This window comes from Limanda limanda, chromosome 19 (genome assembly GCF_963576545.1).
Source record: "Limanda limanda chromosome 19, fLimLim1.1, whole genome shotgun sequence".
Lineage (NCBI taxonomy): Eukaryota > Metazoa > Chordata > Actinopteri > Pleuronectiformes > Pleuronectidae > Limanda > Limanda limanda.
In genome coordinates, this window is record NC_083654.1 from 11,522,731 (window position 1) to 11,536,933 (window position 14,203).

General features: G+C 40.9%; 1 protein-coding gene across 1 annotated transcript in view; it reads right to left on the bottom strand.

The window, feature by feature from the left end:
• Nucleotides 1–14,203, bottom strand: part of gabbr2 (gamma-aminobutyric acid (GABA) B receptor, 2) — a 158,384-nt gene that overhangs the window by 99,418 nt on the left and 44,763 nt on the right. The window contains exon 2 of the mRNA XM_061093267.1: nt 13,222–13,359. Coding sequence (XP_060949250.1) covers nt 13,222–13,359 — 138 coding nt within the window. The remainder of the gene's footprint in view (nt 1–13,221; nt 13,360–14,203) is intronic.

Sequence of the window (14,203 nt, forward strand, 5' to 3'; positions counted from 1 at the left end):
TCTCTCTCTCTCTCTCTCTCTCTCTCTCTCTCTCTCTCTCTCTCTCTCTCGCTCTCTCTCTCTCTCTCTGTCTGTCTCAGCCTGATGGATCCATGGTGGCAGGTTGGAGAGATCACGGAGGAGGGGGCGGTGTGGATGATGGGAGAGTTCTTCAGAAACCGATCGATTGGACAAAATAAATATTTCACACTCAGCAGTGAAACATTGTTGTCTTTTGATAGCCTCTATGAATTAAACTCTCTCAAGTTGTCTGTGATAAGTCTCACACACTTTATCATCCTTTAAAAAAAAAAATTTCGACTCCGAAATGGATGAGGGGAAGCAGGGCGGGGGAGTCATAAATCAACACTGTTTAGGTTGCTGATAAACATGTGTTCTTACATTTTAAGTCAACGCTAAGGCTTGAGTCTGTGTGCGTTTTTGTGCAGTGTGTCCTAATAACATCACAGAAAATGTCAAGATTATTTTTGGTAGAGTAGTTAGCCATATAATGTGCAGTTGCCTCTGCATTTTCTAAAGTTTAAGTTGGCGTGTTTGTGTGTTTGTGTGTGTGTGTGTGTGTGTGTGTGTGTGGGTGTAGGAGGGAAGAAAAAACAGCCAGTGGTTACTTTCAATTATGTCCTTATTCATATTTAATGGTGTTTATTGAAACTAAAGGTTAGTGGTGGTGTGTTTATGTGCGTTTCCTAACACTAAGGGTGGCAGCTGGCATCCCACTGCTAAGTCTGTGCTCTCTCTTTAAAAATGCACGGCCCTCCGCCACAGGAAGCGGTGACCCCCCTCGGCGTTAACCTATTGAGCGGTAAATATCAGGTAACATGGTGATTGAAGATTCCACATCTCACGATCGCTCGTCTTCCTTTGCAACCTTCAACAGTGATCCTTGAGCGCAAGCACAACAGAAGCCGCTCTATTTAATGAAAGAAATCCATTACAGTTCACGAGAAATGTAAAGCGCTGTATTGATTTCCTCTGCATATGTGAATGAGTTGCATCATACTGCATATCCAGATGAGCTGGCCGGGATAGATCCTGTTTGAACAAGGAGATTGATTAACCAAGCCGAAGTGGTTTGAAAAGTGTTGTGGGTGTGTGAGAGGAATATTCGCCCTGCATCCACGTTAAGGCAGATGAATAAATCCTGGATTTTCACTGTGATCAAATTCCACGGTACCTGTATTTCATGCCTGATTTCATACAGAGTGGACTTGAAAGCACTGTCATCAGTTTATGCAAAAAATACGAGAGCTGCTGCTCCAGTAAAGCACCACAGGACAGCTTTGAACTGGAAATTAAGTATCATCCTCTCAAGTGCAGGTGATGGTTTTAAATATTGGACTGAAATTAAATATATAAAGCTTTCAGTGAAAAAAAAGTATGTTCAAATTTCAGCAAAAGGAATCTGAAAGCACAATGTAAGGAAATATACGAATAGGATAATATTCAACACTTAATCTTTAAAGGTTAATGCTCATTTGAAATGACATGAAACATTAAATAATCAGTTAATGTTATTTTGAACCCTAACCCACAAACACACACACACACAGGGGTGTAATCTATAACCTGCTGTAGGTCACCCTGCTGCTGAATAACGAGCAGGTGCAGGTATTTAGTGGACCTAAACAAACTTGTAGCCTCACCACATTCCTGAACATCGATATCAACCATTAAATCTACAACCTGTTTTGTTTGATTGACAGTTATTGGTAGTTAGTTTCTATTTTCAGTGTTTCGTTTTCATGGTTTTGAAAGTTCTAAAGCAACCACTTCTAATGATCGACCTAGCAACTGGCTGGTCTGAGCAGTCAGGTGTAGGATGCTGCTGGTAGATGTTTTGCGAGGAGGAGCAAGCCGTCAATCATTTTTATTGGACATTCGACTTTACAATATGTTTCCTCCATTCAAAAAAAACCTGTTAAATGTTTCATGTCACAGATCAAATCTGGGCCGCCGGGTCCTACACTTGCTCAGTACGCAAAAAAGGAAATCTCCTTTGGTTCCTGATAGTATACATCCACTAAAGGTTATGTTTATGTGGATTAAAGTTAGCTCTGAATCACATTATCAAAATAGACAGAACAGCACTGGCTAAAATGCAGCAGTTAAAAGAAAACAGCATGATGAGAAATAGTCCTGATGCATTTGGACACGGAAATACCCAGAAGTCCGCGAGTCAAACACAAACTCGCTTTTAATACCACGGGGATATTTATAAATTTAACAGTTGGTACAAGCTGAGAATGCATTTACCTTGTCTGTGTGTGTGAGTGTGTGTGTGTGTGTGTGTGTGGTTGTGAGACAGTATGCACATTCTCTCCTCAGGGCTGAAGAATATTCTACCTCAGTTTACCTTTTTTGTGGACCTATGGAGCTCAGTGTCTAGACACATTTGTGCATGTATGTGTGTGTGTGTGTGTGCGTTTGTATTCGTGCACCTAAGATTGAGACATTCTGTATGGAATGATGCAAGTTGATCAAAGTTTATATACTATTGCAGGTTATTATGTCGGTTAGTGCAGTTGGGGAAAAAGCAGATTGTTGGCACAGTGGTTAAGGTTAGTGTGTCTCCAGGAAATAAATGCAAGGGAAGGTAACTCTCTCCAAAAACGTTGTGTGTGTGTGTGTGCTTGTGCCTGTGTGTGTGTGTGGTTCAAGGACAGACAAGCAAAATCCACTCTGTACTAATGAGCTTGCTGTGCTGCTCTATCTGTTTTGTCTCCCAGGCCCCGCTGCTTGCAGACCACTAAAAGGTTTGAATTAAATTTTTAAAAAGAGCTATGCTGTGCTGCCTGCATCTCAGGACGTCTATATATAAAACACACTTCACATAACCCGAAGCGATGTGAGTCATATAGTTTCTGTGCTGCCTGTCGAGGTGAAAAACTCTGTGTTCTGTCCTTACAGCTGTCTATACAGTTCAATGGTAAGCAGTCAATCAATTTTGGAATTTATCTGAAGTACATCTGTATTGCTACGTCTATTTCACAGTCCCTGCAGAGCCGTGTTCACTTTAATAGGATGCAGAGCCTGTCACCATCTATAAAGTCTGCATCTGCCAAACACAAAACTATAAAATGTTATTCCGCATCGTCAGTGCATTGAGGATAGAGGGAGGTAACGTCCTGTAGGTAGAATGTATTTCACCGTATCCCAACGTGTTTGTAGAAGTCTTTAGATGTTCAGATTAAGCTGCCAGAAACATCACTGCACATGCCTTTTTAACATTACACGCAATTCTGCTGGCAACACTCTCTCTACATAACTCAGGTAGCATGTAGCATTACATGCTACCTGACGGGGGGGAAACAATTGATGATGACGAGTTTGGAGTATTTCGCTGCATTGAGCACGGAACCTGTGATTTAGTGTTAAATTGTTGTAGTCAGGTTAGATTTAGATTATTATGGGATTTGTGTGAATTTTCTCTCATTTATATTTGTAAATTTAAGTTGGGAATACTTTAAACAGTTAATAGGTACAATTTGAGATTTTTAATGATAAAAAGCCAATTTTATCATCAACTGTCATTTTCTGCTTTTTTCAGTTTTGGCACCAGTACCATTTTTCTGACGACATATTTAATGTAAGCTGAACATGTGCTGTACATGTGATGTGATAGATGGCGTCATAAAGACAGTTCCTGGTCTATTAGGCTGTAATAGCACCACTAAGGAAACATATATAAACCCTGAAGGGTGCCATTTCAAAGCATCCATACAAGAAGAAACTGCTCAGTCATTTTGAAATGCACATCATGTTTCCAATTTACATGTAGATGTGATGCTGCAGCTACAAAACAAAGATAAATCTTGTGACAAACGTCGCGGTAACAGCACAATGCAACAGAATTGTATGACTATTCATGAAAGTAGGTTGCTTGTCGTTTCTTTCTGTGCTCTGAAACACTACAAACCTCCCTCTCTGTCAGCATAATTAGAATATGGGACTTCCTCTTGCCAAACGCTTTGCCATGTCTTCGCCAATTACACCAGCTCCTGCTCTAGGAGCCCAAGGGTTTCTACAGCCCTTTGAAAAAAAAACCCTCCTTCGTTACAGGAGAGATGAAAAAAGAAAAAAGAGGGAGAGAAGGATAGACCTGATTGAAACATGTGCAAATGCAAAGATTGTCTGCATGCAAACTGAACATGCACATCTCTTCCTCTGCATCTGTGCATGTATGAACGATTGTCTGTCAGTATGAGGCAAAGCCTGAGCAGCACAGCGGTTCAAAGAGAACACCACCTGGCAGCGGGATTCGTGAATTGAGAAGAGAGAAGTTGTTCGCCTACTGTTCACACTCTCTGAAAAAAGTATTTGACAAGTAACTCAAAATTACTCACTGGCAACAGTTCAGAAAAAGGCAAAGTAGAGTGGGATTAACACACAGCCCTAATATCTCTTAATGACATCATCTGGGCAGCAGGAAATTAATAATTTCCCCAGTACTCACTTATTCATGAATATTTCCATGAATGTGTATATTCTATGTTTATATTTTGTATTATTTACTAACAACCTGTTTCCTCTCAATTACTGTAATTAAACCCTCACATGTCATGTGCAAATTTATGTTTTCACATACACTTTTGATGAAAAAATAGGAATGCAAACAGATTGTAATTTAGCCTGATGTTGCTTTTACATACTGTGCCACTCATACCCATCCTTTATCATGACTGATCACACTGTATAGCCATTTGCAGCCGCAGACTAAAAAGGAGAGAGGTATTCAATGACTGCACCAACGGGGAATGAAAATAGCATCGAGCTCAGTATCAACCTGAAGGAGGCTTAACGCTTCTGCACCCTGATGCCCCGATAAAGGGAAAGAGGATCGTGTGGGAGGAAAGAGAGACAGAGGAGAGTGACACAGAGGAAAAGGAATATAATCAAGTGAGGAGGTGGAGTCATCAGCAAGCTTTTCCTTGGCCTGGATGTGTTGTTTGTAACACAAAACACTTTGGAGTCAACTGAACAAGAGAGACGAGTTCGTAGTTAGTATAGTTAAGGTTAATAATGCTGACATGAGTACAATTTTATAGTACTTTACTGTAATGTTTTACCCGTTGTAAATTTGGAATTTTTGTATGGAATTTTATTTCTGTAGAGCTGCGGTGTGTTGTGATGCAGTTTGTTGGTCTGTAATTGTATTAACATGTGTTTACATTGGCTTTGAATGAACCTACTATGGACTAATCTACTAGGTAAATGTTAGGTCATTAGAGCAAACGCATGCTATACAGCAGGGAGAGTTAAGCGAAAGGAAGACCAGCAGGAGGAATGGAAAGCACTCTGCAGTCTGCAATTACCTCAACGGTCTCTTTCCATTTCCTCTCTCTCCCCCACAAACTTCATCCTCCTTTCCCTCCCTCTCTCTCTCTCTCTCTAAAGGGGGGTTGATGTTTCAGATATTAGTGAGCTGTGTAAGACAGTTAAACTGCCCTTCATCGATCCACTCTTCTTCACTCTTTCCAAGCAGCCGTTATGGTTTTAATGGTTTGTAATGGAGCTGGGTCCTCTGTGACTGCCAACTGCTCGGTGATTCCGCCCCTTGTTTTTGATATTGATACGAGGGATCCTCCTTACGCTGGCCTCATAGAAGCCAAGTTCCTACACAGAGTTGTTGGGGTCGATGAGGTTCCTAGCCCTGTGATAATAAAACATCCATATACTGGGGGAATAAATCAGAGGAGACGGAGGTGAAGAGTGGAAAAGAGGAGAAAACGTCTTTCAGCGTTTTATAAAAGCTCACTGGGAACTTGGTGCTGTGGTATAGATTAAGTGAAGCTCATTCAGTCAAAACTCAAAGAAGAAGTGATGTGACAAGACATTAACATCTAAATAATCGAGAGAGAATTAACTTGCTTGAATCTCACTTCACAGCCTATTAGTTAACAGCGCCTCAGAACTTTGTCTCACAGCCAATCCGTCAATGTCAGAGTCAATCTGCATCAAGAAAACCTCAAAAAAAGAAGAAACTATCAAAGCTAGAATAGCACAAGGAGGCCATATACCTCTGCCATGGACCAACAGTCCCTTTAAAGTCAGTCAAGATGCACTACATTGCACACACTCATATAAATCAGTCCCCTTAATATGCCTGAGTTTTTCCTTTCATCAAGATGCATGAATGATTCCCTGGGAAATTGGTACACATGTCAAAAACACTTGCAATGTTAAAGACAGAGAAATATCATTCTGGGTCAGCCCTTTTGTCCGGAACCATGCCAAAATTGCATGGCCTCTTCTTTGGCCAATGTCCATTCCTTCCAAATTGAATGGAAATTTAAATGATCTAGAATAACCGAACTGCGTTTGTTTGCCTCATCCAACCCGTGCAGTCAAAATGAAAAATCTGTACCGAGCTTTGTTTATTTTCTCAAAACCTTCTGTAGCTCCTGTCATTTTTCATTTGAATTCCTGAAGACATCTTTTCGTCAAACTGGTCATAGCCAGTAGTCATATGATGACAATAACACGTCAACATAACTTTGACTCGCTTTGAAGTTGGAGGCCAAAAAAAGGCTGGGTAACACTGGTCTATTTCATACTCACCCGGTGTAGCTGTGATCCTTTATTTGCTTGCATTGTCAAATGAATCTTATCTCTGACACCCTGGAGCTGACAGGTGCAGTCTGACTTTCTCAGTCATTAGATGCAGCCTCCTGCTATTCCTTAAATTATATTTGTCTGTTTTCCCTCATTCTCTCCAGTTTGCCTCCAACTAATTTCTCATTCTTCCTGCCTTACATCTGTTTTCTTATAATCTCTTTTTAGTTCTTCTTCAGTGCAACAAAATGTCTGCCTAGTAGCATGAGTCAAATTAAGAGGATAAATGTCAGTCTCCAAAAGTAAAGACAAATCAACCTCAACATGCATCATTCTTGTTATACAAGCTAGCTCTTCAGAGTGACCTAAATCTCCACCCAACGACCTAAATAAGGAAGGTCAAAGCTTTGAAACCCCAAAAGAGCAAAGATTAAAACTGGAAGAGAACCAAGTTTGAGGGGCACAAAAAAAAAAAAAATAAAGGCATTTTACCGTCTGCACAAGGTAGGTGTGCAAGATAAAAAAAACCCTGTGTGAAACATCAAAAACAAGCTTAAACCATTCATGTCACTAACGTGTTTATTGCTGCTGGTGGCTTGCAGGTCCCGCACCATCATTAGTGCTGTGAGTATGACACACTTATTTCCTTTTTACTTGTCCTTCCCCAAAAAACTACTGGGGGAATGATAACACTCAAATGCAGGGGTGGAATTCAGCATGTACTCATCTTGTATTCCTTTTGAATGTGCCTCATAGACCTTGGTGTCAGACATGTTTCCATTTGTTGTTCCTACTTCCTTGGGAAGAAAAGAAACAGAGAAATGTTTTGTCAAAGCTCTTTCTTATCGAGCATCTATAAACTACCATGTTTAGTCAATACGTGACACCGACAGTCGCAACCAGTTCGCGAGCTGTATTCAACAAATGTTGCTAATTAGCTAATTACTGTGTTTCCTGTCACAGGGTGTGCGCTGTGCACTTCAAATAGGTACAACGTGTGAGCTCAGCTTTTACACTGCATGCTGATGCATCCTGCAAGTGCAGGCAACATTCAGGACCAAAAGAATTCAGATTAATGCACAATGCAGCATATAATTAATATTTTACTACGGCTCTTTCAGCCTTTTTTTTTTTTGCATTCTGCGATAGAAGAGAGAGAAATTGTGACTGAATGAGAAAACACTGGAATTAAGAGGAAGTCTTTGCATTTTTTTCATGTCTGTGCAGAAGGCTCATTCATCTTGTAGTTCGTTTTTCTTTCAACGTGGACACTCGCCTTGTTCTTCAACTTCATCAGCAGTCTGTCCGAGAAATCTGGAGTGTAATTTACAACCCATATGAAGAATGTTGAGCTGTCCTCCCACTCACTTTCCAAATGGTACCTCTTGGATTGATCGACAGAAGCAAGACTCTGCCCATCAAGAAGCAATAGTGACATTTAGTGTTTCACCAGACTTGGACTGGTTGGGACAGAGTGGGGGACACCCCTTCTTCCTCTTTTCCTCTGGGTGTGTCATAGAGGCTTTGAAACAATATGAAAATCAGACCTGAATGAAGCTATGAAGTTCTGTTTTCTCCCTACAGTCGCACTCATGGGAAAAGAGTCATAGATGGATATGGAGACAGAGAAGGAGGTCACAAATTAATCCACAAGACTGGACCTTGTACCAGGTAAACACACACAAACACACAACAACCAAATATAGAACTGGATGTTTTGGGTTTGTCATTAAACCTTTATAGGACAGTTTATATAACCTTTAGTTGACGAGCAGGCAAAAGCAGCACACACTCGCAGCACAAAGACGTGAACCTGAACTCTCCTCATAGTGTTGATTTATGATGATCTATTGTGATGCTCACACCATCCCTGCCCTTGCACTCTGAGATTTTAGCCTAAACTTTGAGAGTCATGAAATATTGATACGGAACACAGGAGGATTTGACGTAAGTGAGGCAGAATACTGCAGAGCTTGGCATCGCATGTTTTATTGAAGCGCCCAGCGTAGCACTCAGGGAGAGTGAGAGCAAGAAAATGGGGGGAAATAAAGAAGACGAGCCCAAGGAATTGGTGGAGGCTTCAAAATAATGAAGAGAATGCAGGTCTGGAAAGGAGGCAACTTTCCTGCCCCTAAATTGCCTGGTTTAATGAAGCATTGGCGATCAATATAGCAAGTGAAGAAGAAAAATGGGCTTCATATACAGGTAGATATTAGCTCTGTGTCCAGGTCTTGACTATAATAGCTCGAAAAGGGGGTATCCACTTATTCCTCCTCCAAAATATTGACTTGGTTATTCAGTGTCCCTAGAAAATGAATAAATCCCAGGATTGGTAATTGATTTGAGAGCTGGAGACTAAAAGCCCAGGACACATGTCTAGGCTGTCTAACACAACAACTATCACTGCAGTTAAAGAAAAAATGTAACTATAGCTGTTTCTCAATCCAGCGGTCGCAACCTGCGGAGGACCCGGTCTAATCAGCCGATGCCAGCTGCATCCTCAAACAACCGCATACACAACATTGGCTGAATCTAAATGAGACGGTCTGGTCTTCCTATTATGTCACCAGCTTGTCCTGCCACCTTTTGCCGCCATTACCTCCTTGGAAACAGTTAGTCATTGAAGCACAATGAATCATGGGATATGTAGGGGAAGGATCCGATCTGGTGGAGCCTCCAATGCTCGGTGGGGGAAGGACACAGGAGCCTTTGAATTGGAACAGTCTAGTAGCTCCGCTGTCCTATTCACCAACCCAAAAAATTTAAAACTAAATATTTGTGAAAAATGCAATGACAATAAGCAAAAAAATGGTGTCCTTCAGTGTCAACATTTACAAATGGTTGTTTCATAGAAATAAAGCTCTCTTGTCTTCTTCTTCTCTTGCAACTTACAAGAGGCAAATGATGGGGAGGCATAATTTTTCATTACACACTCGACGTGGCTGAAAATGAACAGTGCCACCACTGATACGCCTAATTGGTGAGTGAGAAGTGGCCAGCAACTGATGGGAGCCGGGGTTAGGGCTATTTCCTGGCACTCAATGAGCCATTTGCAGAAAATAGACACCACTGCTGTGTAGAGCAAATGGACTTCGGGAACGTTAAGAAAACAGGGTAAAGAAAAGCGCTTGTGCATTTAAAGAGCTCAAAAAATGCTTTCTGGTATGACGTAATACTTGGTGTGTGATTAACACAAGATTAATCACACAGCAAGATGGCTGCTAAGACAAGGGCTTCGACACCCATTGTCCTGTGGAACTGAAAACGCAGCAATCAGTGGCATTTGTGACTGATGGCAGCTCACAAACACAGCTGCGTCTTGCCCCGTTTCTTTGAATTTCAATTTCATGCCATTAGAGTGTGTGTGTGTCTGCTCCTTTCTGCCATTCCTCCATCGTTCCCTCAATCCGCTCCTCGCCATCTGTCCAATGGCCCTGGCAGCATTCTTATCCACCATTTTAATTTGCTTGGGCAGTCATTTTAGCACATGTACAGTACACTGCATTACAAAATGTGACTGCGAGTACGGAGCCAAGTGGAGCTGCTCAGGGAAGTTATGGTCAACAAATCACTTTCATGGCAAAGTGTGACAACAGTGTGACAACAGATCAATTCAGAGGTACAGTGCATTAAAAGATTGAAGCGCTGCTGGCAAACTGATCACTATGACATAGCAGCTTAAACAGCTGGGAAATGTATTGAATATATAGTTCATACTTTATATAAATATAATTAGAATTTCAATTAACATATTTCAGTCAGAGGTCAAATATCGAGTGATTTATACAAATTCTAAAATATGGGCATTAAACTCTGACCGACTAAAAGTTATAATTGCAGTGCATTGTCCAGTGTTTCATCTTTGCACTATTTGAAAATAAAAATAAAAATGCTGTTGTATACTGTTCCCAGGATATTAAAAAAAACATAAGTACACAAATGTTAATGATTATTTTTACGCAACTGTTCGAAAGACCGATCTGCCTCATTGTAGCAGAAAAGGTGCAGTGTCAGCTTTGGGACTGCCAAAATAAAAGAGGAGAATAGGAAATTGACGAACTCATCTAAGTGACATGTTTCCATCACTGCTGATTGAAGGTGGAAACAATGAAACCCTGTATCTACTGCAGAGTCATTTGACCTGAGACTGAATCCAGATTGTATCTCTTCTCATTGCGAATAAAAACCAGATGTTATGGGGTTCTTTAATCTGTGGTAAAGGGGCTAAAGAAAGTTCTAGGCTATTGGAAATTAGCCTACTTAACCCATTGACCACCTTCAACTGACATATTTTCCTCAAATTTTTTTTTTGTATCTGCCTGAATTTCTTTTTAGACATGACTCCACTTGTTGGGAATATACAAATATTGACTCTTGATTTTTAGAAGAAATATATCCACACTGCATGTGCATATAAGTGTGTGCATGGAGTGTAATGAGCGAGTATGCAGTGGAAGTTTATTTTTGTTGAGCCTTGCAAAGCTGACTTCATTAGGGATCAACACTGATTGAATGCTATTTTTATGGCTGCCTGATTAAGCTTTTTCCAGGAGTGGTTGTTCTCTCCTCTATCTCAACTGTAGATAGTATCTGCCAGCTCCATGTTTTGATGTGGAAAGGATGAGCTCGTTCAGCCTGGCCCATAAAATCAGCGTGGAAAATTCTCCATTTCCTTCCCCACCGACTCAACTCTTGCAAATGGGATGCCAGGGCTGGGGTTATAAATATGCAGGGTGACAGTATTTGCAGTTTTAAAAACGGATTCCCGCTGATATGGCCCGCTAAACATTGCGGGATGCAAAATTCAACACTTTCATCATCTCTCCCCTTCCCCCTATACCTTCACTTTTTCTTACATCTGTCTTTTTTTAGCTCCTGTCTTCTTCTTTTTTTAATCTCCTTCTCCTTCAGACAAAAGCATAATCCTAGCCTGAAGCAATGGCTGACTGGCTTCCATCACAGCTGTTGTCAAAGCAGAAAGTTGTCTGTCTTTCATCTTACACTTCAAAACACACATATATATATATGTATAGTTGTATGTACAGTACATGTTCCCACATATTTCCACACATTAAACAAACACACACATTTGATGCTCGATAAGTACATGCTACATACTAACTAACCCCAGGCTCTGATACTGTGCCTCACCTTTAAACCAAGAAGATAACACAGAGAAGTGCAAGAACATTTGCTATAATAAGTAAGTGCAAATAATTATGTCTTGAATGATACAACTAAACTTTGCTCTTCAGTGGAATCCTGATTCGAAATGTTAAGAGTCTCCACATTGTGCTAGCCAGCTGCTGAGTGCTTTTACTTGGACGGATTTGCAGTTACACATCTTCTGGTCTAAAGAAAGTAATTTAGTTGCTTGGGGAAACTGCACTCACAGTTTCCCTTGGCACCGAATTCAAGGTTGTATTCTTTAGGCATATAATGAAACAGAAGTTCATTTAAAGTTTTTTCGTTGCTATTTACATTTATTTGTCAGTCACTTGCCGTCTGGTACTCGGGCAGCAACACGATACATATTTGGGATCAGACCAGGTTGCATTTGTTGGTGTTTGTCTGTGTATTGATAGAAAAAGAGCCTGGTTGGTAAAGTGCTGTGGGGAACACACTGTACTAGGCAGAGTGTTCTGCAGAGGAGAAGATTGCAACTGTACTCCTCACAGGTAATCACTACCAAACAAGCCAATAAATAGAGGGGAACACACACACACACTACAACTCTAAGAGCCAAAATTCAACTATGACTCGCGCCTTTCTTTCTCAACTGAGATCATTACCACGGAAAGGGAGTGAACACTGAAACAAAAGATTACTTTCAAATCCGTTCATTCCCTCATCCTGCTGATCTTTTCACTCTCTTGAGTGACCCTGACAAGACAGCGAGCAAAAGGAGACATGGAAAAAATCAAAACATGACAAGCAGCAGATTCACAGTAATTGCAGGCGGAAGAAATACGATACGTAATGTGACATTCAGTTCAAAATGAAGCCACTTGAATTATGCGAAATCTCTTCTAAGCACAAGCTTCGCTCCTTCCTTATCTGTGCCTGATAACCTTTATAGGGTCTGCAGCAGATGAAATGTATTCCCTGGAAGGAGGTATTTCCTCTCTTTGGTAGTGCTGTACAGTGAAGAGTCAAAGAAACTGCAAGCAATAAATCAGGAGGGTCAAAGCGTTACCAGGCGCAAAGATGACTGGCATTCAATGTCTAAAATAATCAACCAAAGCTCTGTTAAGTCATTTGCCAGAAAATGCCATTTACCAAGCAACGTTATGGTAGAATACAAATAATTACTAATTAACATCACTTGCTTAGGAACACTATTATTAGCTTGTATCAATTAATAATTTCCAGCAATATGTGGTACATGAAACAGCAAAATCCCAAGGTGTATTTGCGCAACACAAGGGAAAACTAAGGGAGTTTTGAAGACTTAACAAAGTAGCAAATTCAGGCATCCTAATTGTAACAAAGAAATCAGAAGAAACCTTAGTCAATGTATAAGTATGTACACAGGAGTTAATGTCTATTTAACCTCTCTTCAACCACTTGGAATCTATGCAAAGCATTCCAGGTTCACCAACACAATGCATATAGGCAATACACCACTTGCATACATGCACACATAATGACATGTGACACGTGTCCTACCTGCACCAGATTCCAACCCTCCAAAGACTCCGCAATGATGGAGGTCACAGAGGGGCAGACACCGCCAAAGATCATGAGGTGCTTGGGGCCGTAGCATATGGCGTCGAAGAAGGCCCTCACCCCCTTTGCGTTGTCACACTGCAGACACAGAGAGAGAGGTGGTGAAGGTGAAGAGCAGAGGTGAAGAGACAGAAAGGAGGGAGAAGTGTTGGATTAGTTGTTGTAAAACAGGGAGAGAAGAAAGGAGGAAAGGGTAGAGATATATAGCAAATCATGAAAAGCAAGGAGGTGAAGGATACAGGAGCATACGTTGCATGATATACAGAAAAGTATTGCAATACCCAGCCATTAAATACAGTGCATACAGTCCGTAATTTAAGAATGGCAGTGTTTTAGTAAAAGCCGAATTTCCTATGAGTTGCATCAAAGAGCGCAGCGGGGCAGTGTGTTTGCAGCACTTGCTGCAGGCATATAGTGGGAGTGGGCGTCCAAACCATTCTTTGCTTTCATGGAGACAACAGAAAGTGCTTTTGCTGACCATTCACGGCTTGTTGACAAGGAAGACGCAAGAATACGGGAATTTTTCATTGATAAAGATGACGGTCATGCCAAACCCACAGACGCCACAAAGCCTGTGAGACCTACAGCCTGTTTTAAACCTACACAGACCAAGGAACACAAAACTTCCAACTTGCAATGCAACCTGTCGACAGAAATGAGGTAGCAGATTTGATGGATAGCATGATTACATCATGCTAGTGCCATGAAGTATAAGTCAAACAAGTTTGGTCCGTTATTAATTAACTGCCAAAAAAACACCTCAATGTAAGAAACCCAACGGAACACATAACATCATATATACATATTTCAATTTCAATGTGCATTTAAATAAATATAAATGACATTAACTCAGAATATATCTCCTTGGGGGGGTCTGTGCTCAACGGAACATACTCTCTCACTTTCTATTTCGTGAAATTGG